This window comes from Brassica napus, chromosome C8, assembly GCF_020379485.1.
Source record: "Brassica napus cultivar Da-Ae chromosome C8, Da-Ae, whole genome shotgun sequence".
NCBI lineage: Eukaryota > Viridiplantae > Streptophyta > Magnoliopsida > Brassicales > Brassicaceae > Brassica > Brassica napus.
Window position 1 is genome coordinate 12,517,775 of NC_063451.1, and position 26,065 is coordinate 12,543,839.

At 33.6% G+C, this 26,065-nt stretch overlaps 1 protein-coding gene across 3 annotated transcripts; it reads right to left on the reverse strand.

The window, feature by feature from the left end:
• Nucleotides 1-19,959: 19,959 nt before the first annotated feature.
• Nucleotides 19,960-21,808, reverse strand: LOC106411644 (tRNA (carboxymethyluridine(34)-5-O)-methyltransferase). 3 transcript variants are annotated; one of them, XM_013852435.2, is made up of 3 exons: nucleotides 21,680-21,808; nucleotides 20,447-21,525; nucleotides 19,960-20,332 (listed from the first exon to the last, which is right to left on the reverse strand). In XM_013852435.2, exons 2-3 carry the CDS (start codon nucleotides 21,442-21,444, stop codon nucleotides 20,233-20,235), a joined length of 1,098 nt encoding a protein of 365 aa, XP_013707889.1. In that variant the 5' UTR covers nucleotides 21,445-21,525; nucleotides 21,680-21,808; the 3' UTR covers nucleotides 19,960-20,232. The 3 variants fall into 3 exon arrangements, with proteins under 3 accessions (XP_013707889.1, XP_048621684.1, XP_022564219.1); XM_048765727.1 differs by having other exon boundaries at nucleotides 20,447-21,536; nucleotides 21,680-21,757; XM_022708498.2 differs by having other exon boundaries at nucleotides 21,652-21,753.
• Between the last annotated feature and the right edge of the window lie 4,257 nt (nucleotides 21,809-26,065).

Here is a 26,065-nt window from a genome sequence, read left to right on the forward strand (position 1 = left end):
CAGTAGATCTTAAAAATAATTTTATAATTTTATACAAAATATTTTGATGGGTAAGAAATTGAAATCATGTAATAGTAAACATTTCTCAATGATGTAAATTTAGTTCATCTGAAATTGAATTATTTTCAACATAGATGAGTGAATGTATATTGGCTCATGAGTAATTGGTTTAGGGTTTGGTAACATATGTTATAGTATTGTATGTATCTTTAGGGTTAGATTCTGAAATCTTACCTTCATTTTTTTTTTTCAAATTGACTTATATATGTTTAGTAACTATCTAATAACTTGATTTAAACACTTTCTAAATTTCTTTTAAGTTTAAGAAAGTGTCTTTGCATAGTTAATTGGTTTTAGGGTGTGGAAGACTCACAGAAGACTTAAAAAGAAGTCTTCCGACACATCCCGCCTAGATTTTAGTAGAATTTAGGGTTCCCGCCTAATTTTTGGAAAAATTTAGGTTTTCTGTCTAAATCAAAAGTCTTGCATAAGTCATCCAGGAGTTTTCCAGAGGAAGTCTTCTCATGAATTAGATCTTAAAAATAATTAATAAATTTTCTAAAAAATATTTTCAAAGGGAAAAAGTCAAAATCATGTATTAATAAACATTTCTAAAAGATGGAAATTTAGTTTTACAGAAATTGAATTATTTTTAACATAGATGAGTGAATGTAGATTGAGTCATGATAGTCTTTGGTTTAGGGTGTGGTAACATATGTTGTAGTATTGATCGTATTTTTAGGGTTAGATTTTGAAATCTCATCTTATTTTATTTTATTTTTTAAATTTGACCTATATGTGATTAGTGACTTTCTAATAACTTGATTTAAATACTTTCTAAATATCTTAAAAGTTTACAAAAGTGTTTTTTTGCTTAGTTATTTGATTATAGGGTCTGGAAGACTCATAGAAGACTTCCCAAGAAGTCTTCTGACATATCCGGCCTAAATTTTAGTAGAATTTAGGGCTTTCGCCTAAATTTAATAAAATTTAGGTTTTCTGCCTAAATCGAAGTCTTCCCGAAGTCTTCTAGGGAAAATCTTCTCATGTACTAGGTCTTAAAATTAATTAATAAATTTAATAAAAAATATTTTGAAAGAGAAAAATAGAAATCATGTATTAATAAACATTTAAAACGATGGAAATTTAGTTTTACTAAATTTGAATTATTTTTAAATATTGAAAATATTTAACCTAATTGGAATTTTTGTCTCCATATATAAAGAAGATTTATACATTCTCTTTCTTCCTCTCAAATGGCTGCAACAAAAATGTAATGTTTCTCACTCTAAAACTCTTCAACCTCTCTCTAATCTCTTTGAACATCAAAACACCAACTTTAAATCCATTTCTCATTTTTTTCTTATGTTTTTTCACAAATTTATCTTCTTTATGCAGGTTTTTCATTACATGGTTCTCATCTTTCACTCATTCAAAGGTAGATCTATAAATGTTAGATATGTATTATTGTGTGTTTTATATATTATATTCGAAAAAGCTATAGATTTAACATATTGTGACTGTTTTGTTTATTATTTAAGCATTAAAATTATCTTTTTGAAGTTTTTATCTGTTTTGAAGCCATTTGAATGTTTTTGACTGACGTTGAAAGACTTTTCAGAAGACTCTCGGAAGACTTCTAGACAAGTCTTCTAATGCATTTTATGCTAGACGACTTCTCACGAAGTCTTCAGGAAGTCTTCAGCCCAAAGTGGTACAAATTTTGGATATGTATTTTTGTGTTTAATATATTGGATTCTAAAACATTATAAATTCAACCTAATGTGACAGTTTTTTGTTTATTATTAAGCATAAAAAATGTTTTTGAAGTTTTCTCTGTTTTGAAGCTATTTGAATACTTTTGAATATGTAAAACTTTCAGATTTAAATCAGACTTTGGAGGATTTCTCAGAAGACTCTTGGAGGACTCTCGGAATAGTTTGTGGAAAGTCTTCTAATGCATTTTATGCTAGAAGACGTCCCACAAAGTTTTCAGGAAGTCTTCCAAAGTTTTATGCTCAATGTTATACAAATTTTGGATATGTATTGTGTGTTTTATATATTAGATTCTAAAAAATTATAGATTCAACCAAATTTGATTGTTTTATTTATTATTTAAGCATAAAAAAATATTTTTGAAGATTTCTCTGTTTGAAGTCATTTGAATGCTTTTGAATATGCAGATTTTTCAGATATGAGTTAGACTTTGGAAGATTTCTCAGAAGACTCTTGGAAGACTCTCAGAAACACTCGAAAGACTCTTGGCAGACTTCTTCCGAAGTCTTCTAATGTATTTTATGCTAGAAGACTTCCCACGAAATCTTCGGGAAGTCTTCTGCTCAAAGTGGTACAAAGGAATGATGTCAAGTGGAGACCAAGCTTATCTATGTTGAGGAATGATATCTAGTTCCATGTGTAATAGTTTTTTTTATGGTCTATTTTATGATTTGTATGTGCACTATTTAGCTGTGAATTCTTTTGTAAACTTCAAGAAATATTAATCAAAAGAATTTTTTTAACCATTCAACCCACTCATAACAAAACACAACAACACAAAAACTTTGTCAAATTTACTAAACTAAGAGAGAAGACTTCACAAAAAAAAACTTAGTCAAATTCACAAAAGATCAAACTTGAATTTTAAGTGAAAGTTGAAATTTTTTAAATTTCATGTAAGTTAAAAATTATATCTTATGATTTAAAAAGACACATTAAACCACATGACTTGATATTCTTGAAGTTACTTAACACTTTTGAAAGTTAACACTTATGAGGAAGACTTACAGAAGACTTCTCCGTTTAGCTAAAAACATTATTAAACATCAATGCTTGTAACTTCATAATTATCACCAATTAAGTTATGAATTCGATTCAGTAGTCCCAATATTGACTAATAAACATGAATTAGCAAAAAAATATTAAAAATTCATTTTAATTTTGGATAAATTTGAAGTTTAATAAAGATTTACGTAGAAGACTTCTTTTGAAGCCATCCATGGAAGACTTTAAAAGAAGTCTACCCTGTGTAGACTTCAAAAGAAGTCTTTTGTTTAGGTCATTTTTACAATTGAAAATTTACGAAGGAAGACTTCTTAAGAAGTCTACTCTACAGAAGACATCTCCAGAAGTCTTCCTTTGTAAATATTGGCTTACTTTTGAAATTGAAATTTTTTCGAAATTCTCAGAGAAGACTTCTAGAAGTCTTCTCGGATAAACATGTTACTTTTGAATTTGACCGAAGTTGGTCAGAATTTTGACTTTTTGTAGAAGACTTCTAGGGAAGTCTACCTGGAGAATACTTCAAAAGAAGTCTTCTCTAAGTCTTCCGGAAGTCTTCTTAATGTTGCAAGAAGTCTGCTGAGTTACTTTTTCAATTGACTATATTTGACTTTTAGAGAGAAGACTTGTTTAGAAGTCTTACGTTGGATGACTTCTCTAGAAGTCTTCTCTCGTGGGCAAAGGTTTGATCAAAACCCCGAATTAAACTCAAAAAGACTTCTTTACTTCTCATTGATATTAAATATTTTACTATTATTTTTCAATAGCAAATGTAACTCATGCAGACATCTTCCGGCATTGACAAGACTATAGGAAAGACTTTCAGAAGACTTCTGTAGAAGTTTTCTCCAGGAATACTTCCTTAGAAGTCTTCTACAAAAAGTCAAATTTCTCACGAAACTTCTACGTAACTTCAGGGCATTAACACTCACAATTTGGTAGTTCATGGTGGTTGAGGTATTGATGTCAATAGCAAAGTTGTAAATATTTGGTGAAGATGAGGATGGTAAGGTAAAAGCATTATTTTCGGAAAAAAAAAGTAATGGCATTTTCGTGAATAACTAGAACTTCTAGAGTGAATAGGACAAAACAAAGTTTCAAAAAAACATAGGTTATTTTTGTGTTTGAATTGAAATTTTCAGTCATTTTTGAAAGAAACCCTTGTTAAAATTTCAAATATTTTATATATATATATATGAATCAATTGAATTTTAATGATTTATTTATTAGTTTACCTTATTTGATGTTGAATTCCACTTTGTATTATCAATTTTGGATTTAACATTTTAAAAATAGTAAACTATAATTATGATTATTCATATTTTGATTGTTTTTTTTTAATCCTATGTATATACTCTCAATGACTTACAGCCGCATATATAGTATATGTTATTTTTGAATATTTTCAATAGTATAGCCTAAACTTTGACAACAATGAGTTAAATGAATTTACTTATAATTGTTTGAAAGTCATGTATTCTTAATATTAATTCTTATTTTGTATTTTATTTTAATGTTACATTTCGAGAAATATTATATATTAAGTAAATTTAATTATAATGTTTTACTTTTGTTAACTTACCTTGTTTGATATTGGTTTCTATTTTTTTTTAAATAATTTTATGGAATTTTTTAAATCCTAATCAAAATATAATGAATTGTTTCTCACCGATTTATAGTCTTAGCTTATATATAATGTATGTTATTTATGATTATTTTCAATAGCATATAGCCTAAATTTAAAAATCATGAGTTACATTTATAGTTATAATTGTTTGAATTATTGCATTCTAAAATTAATTATTATTTTTAGTTAATTTATGTTAAATTTCAAACATATATATATATATATTAATTTAGTATATGAATAATGTTTTTACTTTTGTTAGTTTGCCTTATTCGATATTGATTTATTTTTTATTATGAAATAAACAATTTTTTGGAAACATTGACATATTTAAAAATAATAAAATTAAAATACTTATTTGTAATAATATAATTGGTTGTTTTAAATCTTACGTGGACGCTCTCAATGGCTTATACTCTCAACTTTTTTTTAATAGTTTACCTTATTTGATGTTGAATTCCATTTTGTATTATCAATTTTCGAAATTTTAACATTTTAAAATAATAAACTACAATTATGATTTTGATTGTTTTTTTTCCTAATCCTATGTGTGTACTCTCAATTATTTTTGAATATTTTCAATAGCATATAGCCTAAATTTTGAAAATAATGAGTTAAATTAATTTACTTATAATTGTTTGAAAATCTTGTATTTTTAATATTAATTCTTATTTTGTATTTTATTTTAATAACACATTTCGAGAAATTTTATATATATTAAGGTAAATTTATTGATAATGTTTTGCTTTTGTTAACTTACCTTGTTTGATATTAGTTTCTATTTTATTTTAAATAATTTTATTGAATTTATTAATCCTAATGAAAATATAATGAATTGTTTCTCACTGATTTATATTCTTGGCTTATATATAATGTATGTTAATATGAATATTTCCAAAGGCATATAGCCTAAATTTGAAAATCATGAGTTAAATTTATAGTTATAATTGTTTGAATTGTTGCATTTTAAAATTAATGATTATTTTAGTTAATTTATGTTAAATTTCGTAATTATTAATATATATATATATATATATATATATATATATATATATATATATATTAGGTTAATATATGTATAATATTTGTACTTTCATTAGTTTTTCTTATTCGATATTTATTTTTATTATGAAACAAATAGTTCTTTGGAAACATTTGCATTTTCGAAATAATAAATTAAAAATCTGATTTGTCATATTATGATTGGTCGTTTAACATCCTACGTAGACGTCTTCAATGGCTTATAGCCTCAACTTTTATATAGTATAGATTTAGATATTATTAAAGAAAACACATTTGATATTGATTTATAATTTATTTTAAAAATACCCTTTTTGAAATTTTATTTTGAAGAGTATATTTTATTTTGTGTTCTTGGAAGGAAAAATATTGTACTTTATATTTTATATTATTTTTGGATAATTTATTTGTTAAATTAATAAATATTTAATATATATATATATATATATATATATATATATAAGGAGTGATTTATATTCTTTCAAATAAGAGGTCGAGTTGTAGTACTTAGGGATCGAATTCACATGAAGTTAGGGAACCTAGTAGATCTAATATGATTTGTTAAGTAGGAAGTTTTTAAGATTTAAAATGTAAATTTGCAGTTTTGATTGAGCAAGTAATTGCTCGATTGATTGGTTGAGGTTTTGGTGCTTAAAAGGAAATAGCTAGACTTAGGGTTTCTATTCAGGAAACTTGGAATTATAATCCTACAGATGCCTAATGAGTTGCATGCATGATAATGTAAAGCTCAACTATCAATTCAACAAGTCCATCAGCTATCGCATGTTTGAACTTGTCTATTAACTAGATCTAATAACCCAAACAAATGTGTTCGATCAATAGCAGTGTCGATCGATGATCCTATAGGGATATCGATCGATACATTTTTTGCTCCGCCAATCGATTATCCAATATGAATATCGATCGACGCGCTTCAAATTAAGCTTTATGCACGGGTTGAATAATGCTTACTAAGCTCACTAGATCATCTTTCGCCTTACTCTTAGCAAGAAACTTAACTCAGTTAGAATGTTTTCAGGATGAGAATGAAGCTCTCGCTTTTATCTATCAATCTTAGGGCAAGTTCTATGTAGCTAATGTAGAAATAGGCATTAATGAACAATCCTAATGATAATTACCACAACTCAGCAATCTATAGTTGGGGCTAATCCTTCATAACCTATTTAAACCCTAAATCTAACAGTGGAACTACTCAGACATGACCAAGCAATTCATGAAAGAAATTAGGTTAGAAAACTTCATAGAATAGTAAAATAGATATTAATGGAGTTCCAATCACAAATTATAACTTTGGATCTTCTCTCCAATCTATCACAATCGTAGAACCTTTTGCTGAAAGTAATAAAACTAAAAACACAGAAAAACACACTTTGCCTCTAATAATGGTGCAAAGCTTATATAGTTAGGTTAAAACTCGTCAGGGGTATCTTGTAAATCGGTGAAGACTTGGGCTTCAAGTCGGCTGTGACCAAACGGGCTTTCTGCCCGCTTCGCTGTCGATCGATGTTCAGGTGTGAACATCAATCGATATTCCTCCTCCAATATCGACCGATGGTCGAGCTCGATGGTCATCTCGGGTGCTTGCTCCAAATATCTCCAAAATGCTCCAAAGTCATCACTTATCTCTGAATCACTCATGATCTTATAAATATAATAAATAGACTCTATAATATACTAATAGATAGTAAAAACACCTATAAACCATGGATGAAAATGAGTCAAATCCATGGTCTATCAACTCCCTCAGACTTACCCTTTTGTTTGTCCTCAAGGAAAACAAATAGGCAGTCTCTCTGAAAGAGGTTTGAAAACAGCAGGGACTCACATGATTTAAAACTTAGAATCATCACCTCTACAATATTTCAATCCACATCTAAAAAGTCCTAATCACAAAAGCACATTATACCATATCCTAGTTTAGCAACCAAATTCACCTAGCCAACAACTTAGCAAATATTATCTGACATTCCTCTCCACCAACCTCCTTTCTTAGCATAAATAAAAGTGTAGGCTTTACCTTGGGAATATCGATCACATGATGCAAGGAATTTCAAACAAGTATTTGGACCTGTAGGAAAACATTAGTTCAGATCCTCTCTCTCTCTACTAATTTTCTCTCCTAGTCAAAGTCTGCTTACATTTGCAAGATCATTGACCAAGTTTGGACAGGTTTCCATGAATCAAGACTTAATGGTGGTTGCCACCAAGTCCTGTACACTTCTTTTTGACCTATATCCTAGGATTATTTGTGAAGCAAGCCTTAATGGTTGTAGCCACCAAGTCATGTTCGTATTCCTTCCTAAATAAATCTCTAATAGATATAAATATATATATAAATATTTTTATTGTATATCTATATTTCAAAAATAGAGAGAGGGTGATAAATATATCTACACAAGGCTTTACCTTCCAGACTTGTTTGAAGAATCTGATCCCATGTATACCATGCCCCAAGACAAGCAGTTGTATCAAGTTTAGTGTTGGAGGTCAGCTTTGGTTCCTTCAAACAATCTCAGCAAGTGTAACATAGTTGACATGTTGATCCACTTTAGTATCTTTAGTACTATCTGCAATCAGTAAGTCTAGAATGGTGCTAAAGAGTGGTTAGATAACAAGCAAAAATCTAATAAGTTCATTATCCTCTTCTTGACTCAATAAAAACTTTATGTTTGAAAATATATATATATATTTTTTTTAATTCATAAATAAACTAATATCAGTAAACCTCCCCAGACTTGAACTACACTTTCCCCAGTGTAAATTCAGTTGGAGTTATGTTGATAATAAATCATAAGTACTCAATATAACGAGTTAGAACGATATACCTGACCGGAATGGATGTCGACCGATGTAAGGATGTTGATATCGGTCGATGCAGGTGATGTTCTGTCGATCGATGTCGACAGTGTCTCATCGGTCGATACTAAGGACAATCGTCTTCTCGGATCTGTTTTTGTTTCTTTTTTATTTTTATGACCTGCAATAAGTAAAAACCAACATAAATAGTATAATAATAAAAATTAAATAAATATTACCTAATAGTGGGTTGCCTCCAACTCAGCGCTTTGTTATAGTCATTTAGCTTGACTTTGGAGGTGATTGGGCTAATGATGTTGAAAGTTGGCACTTGTTGGGAAACAAGTCTCCATATCTTCTTTGCGCTTGTTGAACCATGTACCAGTGAAGTCTCTCATTGTTTCATCTCCTCTGCGCCATTTGTCTTTCATTATTGTAGTTGCATCTTCTATCTTCTGCAATCTATCTCCAAGACTCTCCAGATTGAACTGATGTCTCATAAGTCTGGCGTATGTGTCAGTATGTGTCAGCTGAGATCTCCTCTCCATGGTTGTGTGTATCAGACATGTCTGATGTTATCTTTTGTACTAGCCTTCCACGGTTTGAAGCTTTGTCGACCGATATCTGTTGATGAATGTCGGTCGATTTGTTGTTGCGTCTGTCGATCGATGGCGATGCTTCTGGTCGACGGGCAATGTAACTCTGAATCTCCGCCAATTCCCCTTGAATAGCTTCTATCTTTGAGGTCAAAGCACTAATGCTAAGATCCATTGGGAAATAGATGTCATCACATCTCCCATCAAGCCTCTCTTCTGTAGATTCCAGAGCTCTGCCCTGGTGTGAAAATTTGGTTGAGACTCTATCGAATGTGGGTGTGGTGGATTGTCATCGACCGATGCTGGTATGCAGTTGTCGATCGATGTGTGTAAGTGACTGTCGATCGATGTGTGTAAGCGGTTGTCGATTGATGTAGGTCGAGCAACGTCGGTCGCGCGCTGAATTTTGGCTATGTCTTGCTTCATCTCCTCCATGCAAGTAGTCAGCCAGCTGATACTATCATTCAGTGGATAGTAGACACCATCAAGTTTCATCTGGAGGGCTTCTTTGTTCTTCTCTTGTTCTCCACAGACTCCATAGAACATCCCATTGATCTCGTCCTTGGTGTAGATCTCTGGTACTAGCTTGGTTTATGTGAATGAGCTAGCATGTTCAGGAAGACATATGTAGCTTGGCTCATCTCTTGAAGCCCTTTCCCGAAGTCTTTTGATATCTCTGTTGTGAACACGAATGGTGTGTCCATCTAGATCTCTGGCGTATCCTTGATCATCTATGTAGATTCCCTATTCATCCTTCTCTTCCCAGTATCTCCTTGTACCCAAAAGATCGAAAGCTCTTCTGTCGAATTCTAGCCGTCTGTCGACCGATGTTAGGACGTCAACGTCGATCGATGGTTGAGTTGGATGGCGAGTCCTTTGTTTAAAGCTTTTGTCTATGCCACCAGCTGTGTCATAGAACTCTTTTGTAGCCTTCTGTTGGTGTATTGGAATGTTGCGTTGATGTATGAACACGTTGTCTGCTCCATTAGCTGTCTGAAGGATGTTTACGATGTCCTCTCGAGATATGTGCAGTGTACGTCCGTCTATTTCTCTTGCGTAGGCATTTGGGTCCCTGAAAATACCAAATTTGTCTGGAGTTAAATAGTGGTTATCAAATTTATATTTTTCGCTTACAGTGGTTTTTGGTATTGGACGGATGTCGATCGATGTTGTATTGTTGATGTCGATCGATGTTAAATGATTGATGTCGATCGATGGACGGCTTTCCATGTCGATCGGATGGCTGAAACGTGTTATTTCCCAAGCAGCTTCTGCTCAATTCTTATCTGTTTCATCGCGTCTTTGCATGTTGAGAAGTTCCTCGTATGTGAAACCCTCATGAAGTTCATCATCTCCTTGATCACGGTATGCTGTCTCTACTGCGTAGCTCTCGTGATAGCGATCATCTGCCTAACTGCCAATTGAGTAATCACCGTCTCTGGTAGCGTCGACGTTAGTGTCGATCGATGGGAAGTAGCCATTTTTGGTCGATGCTCGAAGGTGGTTTGGTTGGTGAGGTTGAGTGTCGATCGATGTTGAACCGTATCTATCGATCGATGGTGACTTAATTTTCCAAGGGGAATGATGGAGAAGTCTATCTTCTTCGTCAAGAGTTGCTCTTTGCTCTATAACTCGTTCTTCCTCATAATCTTCATCATACTCCTCTGTATGCATGGTGTGTGTTGCCATAGTGGGAATGTAGTAGTCGTTTTCCCATTCTCCTTGACGGATATCGACCGATTATTCTCCTTCTGCATCGGTCGATTTTGGTTGGGCACTGTCGATCGATGTTGCAGTGTGAGTTTTGATCGACGCTGAGTATTCTGTCTCGTACTTGGCTCCACAGTGGCAAGCTGCAATGATTCCTGGATCATTGATTCTTCTGGACGACGTATGTGGATTCTTGACTGAGATAGGGTCGTAGTGGGCATTAGGATCGATGAGTGTTAGACACAACTGGTTGGTTTGCAAGTTGCACATTCCTCCCACTGTTGACAAGAAGGTTCTCCCAAGTAATAGAGAAGAGTTCCAGTTCAGCTTGATGTCCAAGACATGAAAATCTACTGGAACTAGGGCATTACCAATCTGCACCTCTAGGTCTCTCAAAATTCCTCCTAAGTTCCTCTGGGAACAATCCACAAAAGTGAATAATTCCTGCGAAGGCTCCACTTGCAGACCCAGATGGTCTGCCATAACCCTAAGTAGGATGCTGACTGATGCTCCTGTGTCACACAAAGCATGTGGGAATTCAATACCCTTCACCGTGCAAGGTATTGCAAATTGCCCAGGATCACTCTTCTTCTTCAATGTAATCTTCATCCTCATCTTTTCTCTAGCTTCACATAACATTCTCATAATGTCTTCTTCTGTCTCTCTAGTTTCTCTGAAGAACATCCACAATCTGTGGGTAAAATAAGCTTCATCGAATGGCTTATCCAAAGGAATCCTGATGACTCTTTTTCAGAAACTTTCCTTTTCCTTTTCATTAGCCCCCCTCTTCAGATGTTTCGCCACTTTTTCCATTCTTTTCCTTAGGGTTCTTCCCTTAAGAACCCTATCAAATTCCATAGGATCCACTCCATCATCTGAAGGTGTCCTGGCGGTCTCCGGTGGGTTTTCTGAAGGTTTGGGTTTGGGCCTGAGTGCATTAAGACGTGTAACATCTATCTTTGGCATCTGCACTCGGTACGTAATAGGTGCTCGTTGATCGATAGGCGCTTGAGGTTTTCGATCGATGACGGTCTCCTAATGTCGATCGATGGTGGGGTCAGAATGTCGATCGATGTTTACGTAGACAGGGCTGGCGGATGTGGATGTTTTGCTGCGAAATCCTCGTGAGTCATGATCCTCACGGCTTTGCAAGATGCGGTTGATTCCGTAGGTGTTGTCGAGCGATGTCCACGAGAGGACGTCGATCGATTTTGGATGACCTCTGTCGATCGATGTTCGTGACTTGGCATCGATCGACACCAATGTGATCCGCCGAAACTCATCAGACTTTCTACTTCGAAATCTCCTTCTTACAGCTTCTCTTCCTTCACCACTTGCTAGAAATCATCCCCATTGATGCAATTCACGTGTTGTTTCATCACATCATCTTCTACCCCTCTTGTTAAGGCTCCCTGCCTCTTAATAGCTTCTCCTGTCTGAACAACCTGCATCTCCAGCTTCTTCACATGAGTGCTCAAAGTTTCAAACTTTGCGTTCAGGTTGGTGAAGACAGAATCAATCTTCCCATTGAAATCCACCGTTATATGCTGCTGTCCCTCTAGAACTCTATTAAGCATCTCCTCAATCTTGCTCTCTTGAGTTGGCGGTGGTGGCTTCTAGTAGTAGGAGCTTCCATAACCCCTGTTGTTGCTGTAGTTATTGCTGTAGGGTTTCTGGTGCTGCGAACTCTGGTTGAAGTTACCCCTATTTCCATAGGAGTTTTTGTTTCCTCCCTGGTTCCCCGAACCTTGGAATCCAGTTCCACCGATGAAGTTCACATCTGCTTCCTCTGCTCTACCCTATATGTCTACAACCTCTGCATCTTCAACCAAGCAGACCTTCTTCCTGAGAAGCTTGTGAACACTGCCCAACTTTGCCTTCACCTCATCCATCTGATCATTGCCAAGGAGGGTGGCAGATTTCTTCCTCTCAAAATAAGAGTCCTTGGTGCTGCTGCTAGATGCTAGGTTCTCAATGACCTTCACTGCCTCCTCTGGATTCCTGGTGTTGAAGTTCCCATTGCTGGAAGCGTCAAGAGCCATCTGGTACTGCACCACAATGCCTCGGTAGAAAGTACTGAGCAGTTGTACTTCATTGAATCCATGGTGTGGACAGTCTCTCTGATAAGACTTGAATCTGATCCAGGAGCTTTTGAATGACTCTGCAGGATCCTGAGTGAATGTAGCAATCTTGCTCCTCAAGTCTTCAGCACGCGCTTCATCGAAGAAGTTACATAAGAATGCATTCTTGATGACGCCCCAGGATGTCAGATATTCTGGTGGTAACTGCTTAAGCCAATGTGAAGCATCTCCAGCAAGTGAGTACTTAAAGAGCTTGCATAGCAGGTAGTCTTCAAAGACTCCCTCTACTTTAATAGCATATATAAGATCCTCGAACCTCTCCAGATGGTCCATAGGATGCTCGTAAGATAACCCATAGTGGGGTGTCTGTCCCACGAGTGTGTAGTACTGTGGCTTCAACTCGAAATCCCTCTGAATAATGGGAGGACGAATGGCTGATCGGTTGGTGTAGAACTGATCTGGACGGTTGTAGTCAGCCAACGTTCTAGTTCGAGCAACCTCATCTACAGGTAGAATAGCTCCTGTAGCATCAGTATCGGACTCAGGGATTACAACCCCCTAAGCATCTATCCTCTGACCTGCTGCATTACGCATATGACCCTCCTGATCATGCAGGTTTCCTCTATCATATCGTACAAGTATCAAAGTAGCAACCATGTCTCGCGGCTCAGTATCGATTGATGTTCGGACTGAAGTATCGATCGATGTCGGATGGAAGATGTCGGTCGACGGAAGATGAGTGTCTTCGGTCGATAGTGGTGAGCGAGTATCGGTCGATGGGACTAGTTTCTGGGTTGGCGGTGGTTGACAGAAATCGATCGATGAGGAGCGTGCTTCTTGGCGGATTGAACACTCCAAGCTTGCAGGATCTGGTGAGAATAGTAGTTGAGTTTCCTTGTTGCTTCTAGTACTGATGGGCATGTACCTGAAAATCCAAGAAAAAATTTAACGTCAAAAACTTAACAAAAATTAAATCAATAGGCGATCAAAGCTCCCCGGCAACGGCGCCAAATTTGATATCACTCAAATTACCTTAAGGAGTGATTTATACTTTCTCAAATAAGATGTCGAGTTGTAGTACTTAGGAATCGAATTCACTGGGAGTTAGGGAACCTAATGGATCTAATATGATTTGTTAAACAGGAAGTTTTTAAGATTTAAAATGTAAATTTGCAGTTTTGGTTGAGCAAGTAATTGCTCGATTGATTGGTTGAGGTTTTGGTGCTTAAAAGGAAATAGCTAGACTTAGGGTTTCTATTCAGGAAACTTGGAATTATAATCCTACAGATGCCTAATGAGTTGCATGCATGATAATGTAAAGCTCAACTATCAATTCAACAAGTCCATCAACTATCGCATGTTTGAACTTGTCTATTTACTAGATCTAATGACCCAAACAAATGTGTTCGATCAATAGCAGTGTCGATCGATGATCCTATAGGGATATCAATCGATACACCTTTTGCTCCGTCGATCGATTATCCAATATGAATATCGATTGACGCGCTTCTAGTTAAGCTTTATGCGCGGGTTGAATAATGCTTACTAAGCTCACTAGAACAGCTCTCGCCTTACTCTTAGCAAGAAACTTAGCTCAGTTAGAATATTTTCAGGATGAGAATGAAGCTCTCGCTTTTATCTATCAATCCTAGGGCAAGTTCTAGGTAGCTAATCTAGAAACAGACATTAATGAACAATCCTAATGACAATTACCACAACTCAGCAATCTATAGTTGGGGCTAATCCCTCATAACCTATTTAAACCCTAAATCTAACAGTGGAACTACTCAGACATGGCCAAGCAATTCATGAAAACAATTCGGTTAGAAAAGTTCATAGAATAGTAAAATAGATATTAATGGAGTTCCAACCACAAATTATAACTTTGGATCTTCTCTCCAATCTATCACAATCCTAGAACCTTTTGCTGAAAGTAATAAAACTAAAAACACAGAAAAACACAATTTGCCTCTAACATGGTGGCAAAGCTTATATAGTTATGTTAAAACTCGTCAGGGGTAATCTTGTAAATTGGTGAAGACTTGGGCTTCAAGTCGGCTGTGACCAAACTGGCTTTCTGCGCGCTTCGCTGTCGATCGATGTTCAGCTGTGAACATCGATCGATATTTCTCCTACAATATCGACCGATGGTCGAGCTCGATGGTCTTCTCGGGTGCTTGCTCCAAATATTTCCAAAATGCTACAAATTCATCACTTATCTCCAAATCACTCATGATCTTATAAATAAAATAAATAGACTCTATAATATAATAATAGATAGTAAAAACACCTATAAACCATTGATGAAAATGGGTCAAATCCATGGTCTATCAAATGTTGAATTCCATTTTATATTATCAGTTTTGGAAATTTTAACATTTTAAAAATAGTAAATTATAACTATGATTTTTCATATTTTGATTGTTTTTTTTAATCCTATGTGTATACTCTCAATGACTTATAGCCTCATATATAGTTTATATTATTTTTGAATATTTTCAATAGTATATAGCCTAAACTTTGAAAACCATGAGTTAAATTAATTTACTTATAATTTTTTGAAAGTCTTGTATTTTTAATTTTAATTCCTATTTTTTATTTTATTTTAATGTTAATTTTCGAGAAATATTATATATTAAGTAACTTTATTTATATATTTTTAGTTTTGTTAACTTACCTTGTTTGATATTGGTTTCTATTTTATTTTAAATGATTTTATGGAATTTTTTAAATCCGAATCAAAATATAATGAATTGTTTCTCACTGATTTATAGTCTTAGCTTATATATAATGTATGTTATTTATGAATATTTTCAATAGCATATAGCCTAAAATTTAAAAATCATGAGTTAAATTTATTGTTATAATTTTTTGAATTATTTCATTTTAAAATTAATTATTGTTTTTAGTTAATTTATGTTAAATTTCGAAATTATATATATATATATTAACTATATATATGTATAATGTTTTTACTTTTGTTAGGTTGCCTTATTCGATATTGATTTTTTTTTATTATGAAATAAACATTTTTATGGAAACATTGACATATTTAAAATATCAAATTAAAAATGCTTATTTTTCATAATACGATTGGTCGTTTAACATCATATGTGGACGCTCTCAATGGCTTATAGCCTCAACTATTATATAGTATAGACTAGATTATATATTATAGTCGCGCTACGCGCGAGTCTGTATTAATGATTGAGTTTAGTTTTATAATAACTTTTAAACTAAAAATTTAATTGATTTATAAAATTTTCTTATTTGAAATATGATTTTTTATATTAATTTGTCGATTTTATTATTTATGTGTACTTTATAACTTTAGCATCTTAGTATCTATTTAGTTATTTATAATTGTAAATGTTATATTTATGTTCATAAACATATTCACAACTTTTGAAAATATTAATCTATATTTTAAAATATTATATAGATTGTTCGATGCATATAAGGTGTTAATACATTGTAATACTTTTATCATACATTTTACATATATTTTATTTGAATGACAATAACGATTAAACTCTATGTATAATATCTAATTTTTCTTTGTAGTCAGAAAGACTTTACATTTAACGTGTGATTGTTATATATATACGTGTGATAGTATAATATTTAGATTTAAAATTTAATCACAATAAATATTTTGTTGAACTTTATAGTCTTTGTAAGATAATATAAAAATTAAAGTAAATATAGTGAATTTAACTAATGTTAAGTAACATTTTATTTATTGATTAATAATATAGAGAAACGAAAGTATAAGAATTATCTACTAACCGATCTAATTAATTATTTGTAAAGTAGTGAAGCTTGTATTATTTTATAATGCAGTACAATAGATTATAATTTATTATTTAAATGAAAAATATTATTTTGTGGTGTGATAGATAATATTTGTTTGTTTCTGAGTTTCCATGAAGATTTTTAAGATCCTTTGAAAGCTGTTACATAATTTTATAATTGTTTCTCTAGTTGCTAAATGTTGACGCTAAGATAGCTAACGTCTTAGATAGTGTATTCATTGTAATCTTGAGTTTTTTTTCTGAATTTTAGAAGTTTATAAATTTGCATGTTTTTAATTTGTTGATGATAAATTCATACTGGTTATTCTTTCTATCATTCTTCTACTTTGTATTTCATGCTAATTTATTGTTGGTCTTCCTTATAAATTTTACTAAAAATGTTAACTAACTTTGACATGCTTTCTTAGACTCTTTATTTTTCATCTAGCTTATAATTATTGTTCTCTAAATCTTTTTTTTTCAATATAACTCAACAGAGAGCATCTTACATTTTATATGTTATAAGTCACTAAAGGTGTCTACATAGCATTTAAAACATTGTCATTGACAAAGAAAAACTTTCCAAAAAAAAATCATTAGAAATAAAATAGAAAACAATATCAAACAAAGTAAGTTATCAAACAAAAGTAAGTTAACAAAGTAAAAAATTATAAATAAATTTACTTAATATATATAATATTTTCGAAATTCAACATAAAATAATATACAAAATAATAAATAATTTTAAAATACAAGACTTACAAACAATTATAAATTAATTAATTTAACTCATGATTTTCTAAGTTTAGGTTATATGCTATTGAAAATATTTACAAATAACATATATTATATATGAGGCTATAAGTCATTGAGAGTATACACATAGGATTAGAAGCAACCAATCAAAATATTAAAATCATAATTAATATTTTCAATAAAATGTTAAAATATCCAAAATTGATTATTTCAATACAAAATGGAATTTAAACATGAAATAAGGCAAACTAATAAATAAATCGTTAAATTTAAATTGATATATATATATATATACTAAATATTTGGAAATTTAACAAATAATTTACTAAAACTAAAATAAAATATAAAGAATACAAAATTTATCGTAAAAAAAAATACAAAATTTTAACTTGCAAGAACACAAAATAAAATATACTCTTAAAATAAAATTTCAAAAGTGTATTTTTTAAAATTGTATTTTTTATAATCGTTAGTCTGATTAACCTCTTATAACATACAAAATGTAAGATGCTCTCTGTTGAAGAAAAAGATTTAGAGAACAATGTTTATAAGCTAGATGAAAAATAAGGAATCTAAGAAAGCATGTCAAAGTTAGATGAAAAATAAAGAATCTAAAAACATGAAAATTTATAAACTTCTAAAATTTAGAAAAAAACCCTCAAGACTACAATGAATACGCTATCTAAGACGTTAGCTATCATATCTTCAGTATTTAACAACTAGAAAAACAATTATAAAATAATGTAACAGCTTTCAAAGGATCTTAAAAATCTTCATGGAAACTCTGAAACAAACAAATAAAGCCATTGAGAGTGTCCACATAGGATTTAAAACCACCAATCATAATATGGCACATCATTATATTAGTTTTTTGTTTAGAAAAATGTCAATATTTCTAAAATTATTTATTTTAAAATAAAATAGAAACTTATATCAAATAAGTTAAGTTAACAAAACTAAAAAATTATACATAATTTAAATTCATATATAAAATATTTTTCGAAATTTAAAATAAAACAAAATACAAATAATAATTAATTTTAAAAATGCAAGACTTTCAAAAATTATAAGTAAATAAATTTAACTCATGATTTTCAAATATTAGGCTATATGCTAATGAAAATATTCATAAATAACATATACTATATATATATATATATATATATAAGTTGAAGGTATAAATACTTTCTATATGTTTCTATTTTACTTTAAAATAAATAATTTTGGAAATATTGACATTTTTATAAATAAAAAACTAATATAATGATGTGTCAAAATATAATTGGTTGTTTTAAATCCTACGTGGACGCTTTCGATAGCTTATAACATCAACTTTTATATAGTATAGACTAGATTTTATATTCGTGCTTCGCGCGTGTCTGTATTAATAATTTAGTTTAGTTTTATAATAACTTCGAAGCTAACAATTAAAATGATTTATATAATTTTCTTATTTGAAATATGATTTGTTGATTTTAATATTTAGGTTTATTTATAATTATATCATGTTATTAGCTATTTAGTTATTTGTATTAAAGATGAAACAATTATGTTTATAAACACATTCATAGTTTTTGAAATATTAAATTATATTTTAAAATATTATGTAGATTATTCAAAGTATGTAAACTGTTAATAAATTATAATATTTTTATCAAAAATTTATACATATTTTATTTGAATAACATAAGTGATTAAACTATTTGTATAATATCTAATTTTGCTTTATATTTAGAAAAACATTATAATTAATGTATGATTGTTATACATATATATATATATATATATATGTAATAGTATAATATTTAGATTTAAAATTTAATTGCAACAAATATTTTGATGAACTTTAATTAATATTAAATAATCTTTGTAGGATAATATAAATTTAAAGTAAATATAATGGATTAAGCAAATGTTAAATAATATTTTATTATTGAATTAAAAATAAAGAGAACCTAAAGTATAATATTTATATATTACTTGATCTAATTATTTAGTTGTATAACATTACAATATATCATAATTTACTTTTTTATATGAAAAATATTATTTTGGTACAATAGATAATATATGTTTGTTTCGGAGTTTCAATGAATATTTTTAAGATCCTTTATAAACTATTATATAATTTGATAAAAAAAATATTTCTAGTTGCTAAATGCTGGTGATAAGATAACGAACGTCTTAGATAGCGTACTCATTGTAATCTTGAGATTTTCTAAAATGTTATAAGTTTGTAAATTTGTATGTTTTTAGTTTGTTGATGATAAATTCATATTGATTATTTTTTCTAACATTCTTTTATGTTATCCTTCGTGCTAATTTATTGCTAGTCGTCTTTATAATTTTATTAAAAATCTTAACTAATTTATTTGACATGCTTTCTTAGACTCTTTATTATTTTATCTAACTTGTAAACATTGTTCTTTAAATATTTTCTTCAACAAAACTCAACAGAGAGCATCTTAAACTTTATATGTTTTTTTTTTTACAGCAAACATTCACACTCATGTAGACTCTGTAAACTAAGGCGGCAACTCGGCATCCATGTGTAGACGAAAGATGGTTGGTTCCGAGCACTGCGTGCCAAGCGATCCGCCTTTATGTTTTCCGTCCTAGGTACATGAACGATATCTGAGTTGGTGAAAGCTTCTTCTTAAAAGCATGATGTCTTCCAGGTAGATTTCAAATGTTAGTCATTCCCCTGGTTCCAAAACCATCTTCACGGGGAATTCCAAAACCATCTTCACCAATTAAAAACAATCCGTTGCAAGCTGTAGTAGTTGACAAAACATTCATGCCTTTTTTTTCTTTTTGTTGTTATACAAATGACATTTTGTTTATCTTGTAGACTAATCGTTACAGATAATACGAAGCCTTAACGCCAACAATTGCACAACAAATGAGCTGCCACATAATCCAACTACAACCATAGAAAAGATTCGATTACATATGAAAAAACCTCCAATGGTGGCTGCAATGGAGTTCCCATGTCAGAAAGAGGGAGAAAAGTATAACTGAGTTTGAAGCCAGAGTCTGGTTTCAGTCGATTATCAATCTTGGTTTAAAGCTTCTTTCTGAAGAACAATACACCAATTGGACTTGTCGTAAAATCTATCAACTATCATTGCATTGCCTACTCCAGATGCCAACCTGTGAAAGATGATTTGCTACATGTTACTGCTTTAAAAAACAAGACTAACTATGATGGACTGAATCTATGGGTAAGCCAGATACATTTAAACCTGAACCAATTTTTTTATGTACCTTTCAAGTTCGCCTTCACTGAAGACGTGGTAGTATCTGTTGTACACAACAGTTCCTTTTCTATCGTCTTTCTTCGCAAGGCCACTTGCAAGTGCAGAAGCGGATGCACCACTAACTTCAGCACGGTGGTACGGTAAATGCCATGGAACAAAGTACTCTTGCTGATTCATCTTCAGAGCCTCCAATAACACTTCAACAGAGCTCTTATCATTTTGCTCGCCCAAGCTATCTTGGGTCTCTGGGACGCTCTCAGCCTTTGGCTCTCTCGTGCTCTCCTCGGTCTCTGGAATGCTCTCAAGACCGAAGGATGGGCTGGTCTCAGCCTTTTGCTCCTTTGCACTCACGTCAGTCTCTGGAATGCTCTCAAGACCGAAGAACGGGTTGTTCCTTACACGAGGGCTGTTCATTGGACTACCTGGTCCGACCCATTCCTCAACATACTTTGGAGACAATGGTGTCCATTTAGTGAGCAAAGATTTGTCTTCCTGCTCTGCCGCCCAAACCGTGATGAGAACGAATCCACCAGGCTTAACGACCCGAACCAGTTCCTCGATGGCACTCTTCCTTCTGTTCTCGGTGCTCAAGTGATGCAAAACCGCAATGGAGATGGCTGCATCGCCGAACTCCTCTCTGTAAGGAAGATTGACAGCGTCTGCAACGAGAACCTCTTGGCCTTTATCCGAGCAGATTTTGATAAGTGGGTTACTTATGTCGCATCCTATAAAGAAACAGCTCGGGTTTAACCCCAGATACTTGCCGTTTCCGCAACCTGCATCAAGAACCACAGATCCAGAAGGCAACGACTCGAGAAAGGCAGCGACTTTAGGCCACTTAGCAAACCTTGTGGAGCTGAAATGTGGAGCAATAGCGTCGTACACTCGATGAACATACTTTTTCTCGATCTCCGGTGTGGATTTAACGCTCAGTGACGAAGACATCTCATTTTCTTCTTCTTCTTCAGTTGACTTAGAATTAGCTTTCACTTTGACGTCTCTCATTTTACCGAGCTCTGGAAGAAATTATAATACTTCTCAGAACATCCAATATCATGAGCTAATAAACAGATGAAATTTAGCCGCCTGAAACAAAATTTTCAATCACAGATTCAAGATCCCAATAAGTAGCAGCAAATATAGCATCGCGAGCTTGAAATCGAATCCAAATCATCGCATTGTTGTAATTTATATATCCAAAATCAAATTGACCTTACGAGGGGGATAAGAGGAAGCTTACAGAATCAAGAAGAAACGGCGAGGCGAGATGATGAGTGGATTGAGGAAAACGCAAGGTAGATTTAGGGTTTCGGGAATAAAATGGATTACTTTATTATTTAACCAGTTAACGAATACAACCCATTATTTGTACACATTTTTTATATACCAAGTTGCCTGGCAAATCAAATACTCACGCGTGGAAAAACTTTGCAAAATGAAAAAAAACAATTAAAATTTATTTTTCATATTTTTCTGCAATCTAAATTTTCAACTACTTCAATTCCTAACTTTTCTCATAACTTTTAACCCACGTTAACTCACATCTTCACTCACATCTTCTTAAACTGTTTTCTTCATCTCCTATATAAATATCATATCATCTCCACTTTCTTCTGCTTTGTATCTCCCACGGTCAAAATCTTATACCATATTGCCTTCATTTGTGCTTGAACTATTAAAGTAAGGAGCTACATAACATTATGAAAAAGGAAGAAGTAAGTGTTTCATAGTCTTGCAACAATAACATAACGTTTACGTTTGTATTTACTACCTATCTGCAACCATAATCACTACTACGTAATCTCTTGCTTATCTTTTTTTTTTTTTTTTTTCTAGTTGACAAAAAAAAAATATCTATTTTTCTATTTTTTGTCGATTATTGTAACGACCCAATTTCGCAGGCCCAGCAAGGCCCAATCAGTTTACAGGAAACCCTAGGTGAGTTCCTATTTAAACAGAGCCAGCCTATTATTTTATTCAGAAAAAGTCTAAGGCATCGAACCCCTGCAGATTTAGAGCCGTCAGAGAGAGATATTGGTGAACTGTCTCAGCCACCGTCGACTGAGATCAGATCCGTCACGCCGCCGCCGTCTCACCCCCTGGGTAATCCGCAAACCACCTTTTCCGATTGGTTAAGTGCTGGCCGTTTAGTAAATCGTCGATATCTCTCTAACCATTGGGTTTCTCGCGATTTCAAGGCCACCAGTGTGTTCGTGACGTTGAGACGAGTCCGGAGCAGGAGTTTCAGCCCGAGAACCGCCGCGACGCGCCCACACGCGCAGGAGGAAGTTTTGCGCGTGAAGCGCACGCGCCGCCATCTCCGCCGGACGTTCGCCGGAGCCACCGCAGCCGGCCACCGTCCGTTCGCCGTCGGGAAGCCGCCGCCGCATCGCCGCCGCGTCTCCGCCGCCACCGGTGATTTTCCGGTAAGACACCACCGTTGCTGGCCGCCGCCGGCGACCGGTCTCCGGTGACTCGCCGGTCGACTCGCCGGTAACTCGGTGACTCGGCCGAGTCGACTCAGCGAGTCAAGCCGTTGACCAGTCAAGCCGGTTTGGTTTGGTTGGCTTGTTAAATTGATTTCCGGTTTGGGTTGAACCGATTTGAAATCGATTTGAATCTGGTCCAATTGAAATCGAACTCGGTTAAGGAAAACCGGGTGGTTCAATTCGATTTCAATTTGGTCAAGGGTTGACCGGCTTGGGTCAGAGTTGACCGAGTTGACCTTTGACCAGCGGGTTGACTTTTTGACCAGATCGCCGGTTATCCATTTTGGACCGTTCGAATGGCGTTCTGACTCGATTTTTCGCCCTGATTTCAGATTTGGAGTTTGTTTGAGCAGCTGGAGTTCATAGATATCACTTTTCCACATTGCTAAGGTGAGGGTCTATTCCGTAAATCCCGTACCAGTGTAGAATTCTCTCTATGTTAGTTTAGATTTCGAATCATGATCCGTCTGTTTGAATTGAGTCTGTCTGAGTCTTGATTGTTAGTTAGTTCATTCATTGTAAACTGGAACTAGGGGTCTAGAGGATTCAACCGTTGATTTGATTGTGTGATGTTAAGATATGCGATATATATATGTAAGTATACATAGTTATGAGTAGGGACTATGTGAGTGGGCGGGGGTTCAGAGATGTCTGGACTAGCGACACAGCTTTGGTGGGCGGGGGCTCAGAGACGTCTGGGCTAGCGACGCAGATTGTGTGGGGCGTGGGTGCAGAGACGTTTGCATTCGACGCAGCTTTGGAGGGCGGGGGTACAGAGACAGACTGTACTAGCGACGCAGCGTATGTATATATATATCCGTATGAGGAGATGCGGGGTGTATGGACTAGCTATATGCTATCATCGCATTGTTTGTGTTGTGTTTGTGTGATGCTTTAGGCGTCTTGTTTGTTCATGTTAGAGCTAAACTTCCATAGTGGGAGTTCTATTACTCAAGTCAGTGGTTTGCGTGTTTAGCATCCCATACCTCACGGAGTAACTCCCCTGTTACTCACCCCTCCTTCCCTTCCCCTTTCAGATGAGACTGACGAGCAGGAGTGATTGCTATCGGGCTGGTGCTTTGGGAGTTTTATTTCTGTATTTTTCAGACTTGCGGATTTTATGTTGTTATCGATATTTTCGGGATTTATTATGTTATTTTGATTTATGGCTATTTATTGGATTTACGACTTTGAAGTTAACTTTTGAGAAGTAATAAATGGAGATTTCAGACTTTTTATTTATTTAAGTTATTTCGGAAAATACGGGTGTTACAATTATGTTTTAAAAAATTCTTTTACATATTTGCTATAGATGGAGAAAACAAATGTAAAAGAAGATTATAAGGATCTGTAACTCCGTTCAACTATCTCAAGATTTGATGAATCATCCCTAAAAAATAACGTCGAAGGTGACTAAACAGGTAAATTATTGATAACTCCAAATCTAATAATACTCTATATAATAAAATTTTGTATCTATACTTTTTATAAAAAAATCACAAATTTACTTGACCAGTAAAAATCTGCCACATAATAATTGTTTGGATATTTTTCTTAAAAATAATTAAAACAAAATAGTGCTAAAAACAAATAATGATTATATAGGAAAAGAGAAAAAATTGTAACTACCCACTATTTGTTATTTATCCACGATCTTTTCTTATCCCTGTTCCTATATTTTATTTCTTAAATTTGACAAACAAATAACAAAAAAAACTCACAATCTGATGTCCAAAAAAACAAGAAAAAAACCGAAGAAACTCTCAAGTCGAAAACTGAACATGAGTGTCCTACATTCTTTCCATTTAAAACCCTAATTCAAAATTAGAACAAATCCTTTATTTTAAAATCTGTTATAAACCATATGATGGATGTCCATAACCGGCCCAATACCAAGAGAGAGAGAGACGGCCCAACCCTAGAGAGAGAGAGAGAGGCGGCCGTATGAAGAGGAGAGAGAGGCGGCTTAGGCTTTAGAGAAAAAGAAACTCTATTTCATTTTCCTTGTATTTGTACACTTTCCATATTTATGTCTTTCCTTTTATCTTTTTATAACTCTCATATATAAGGACACCTTATGATTGAGTAATAATAAACATAACTTACAGATTCCTAAACCTTAAGTTCATAACACGTTATCAGAACGATAGCCTCTAACACCCTGAGCCTAAAACCAAATCAACAAAACCCTAAAGCCCTAAATGAAAAGGAATCTGCCTCGGAACTTCAAAGATGCCGTTCTCCCAAACCGTGAGGACCCAGAAAATGATCAAGCTATCAAATCGAAGCCCTGGCCGAGACGAATCAGTCAGTGCAAACCGCTAGTCGATCTGATCACTGACGCGCCCTCACGTACAGATACAATGCGCGCCGATTTGCTTTGGAACCCTAATCCAAACCCGGCGATACCGACGAACCCTAATCCGTTCGCGACTCCGTTCCAGCTCATGTCCACCTGATCAGATCCAGCCCCAAGGCGTTCCTGATCCTAGACGAACTCAGCTCCATCCTACATCAAGGACAGCTCGCGATCCGATAGAAGCAGCTCGCGTCTCCAACCTCAATCCATTCGCGTTCCAGGCCAGCTCGCGTCCCAGCCAGCTCGCGTCCCAGCCAGCTCGCGTCCCGATCGTGTCTAAGCTCGAGGTTCATTCTTGGTGGTCCGGTTTCTACAAACAACTAAACTAAAGGTATTTTGAATTCTAAGAACATAATGAATCGAATTTGGTTGATTGTAAGGAATGAAACCCTAAAATATAATTTCTAAGATGAAAGCCATAGGATAATAGATCAATCCCTAAGCGAGTAAATCAAAGCTCTATAAGTTTGATCCCCAAACCCTAAAAATCGAGATTGATCCATTGATCAATTAAAATGAGAACCTTAAAGGTTTTGAATCTCAAATCAAATTCTTTTGATCTAAGATCAAATTTTCGAAATCCCTAAACCCTAATTCGAAAATTATTCATTAATTAAAACTGATTGATTGATTGATTGAGATTGAATTTGATCATCCTGAAATTGAAATAGCTTGTTAATAAAATCGAAACCCTAAAACCCTAATTCTGAAAATCGATTTTGATTGTTTGAAATTGAACATTGATTGGTTGATTTGATCACCTAGAACTATTGTTAGG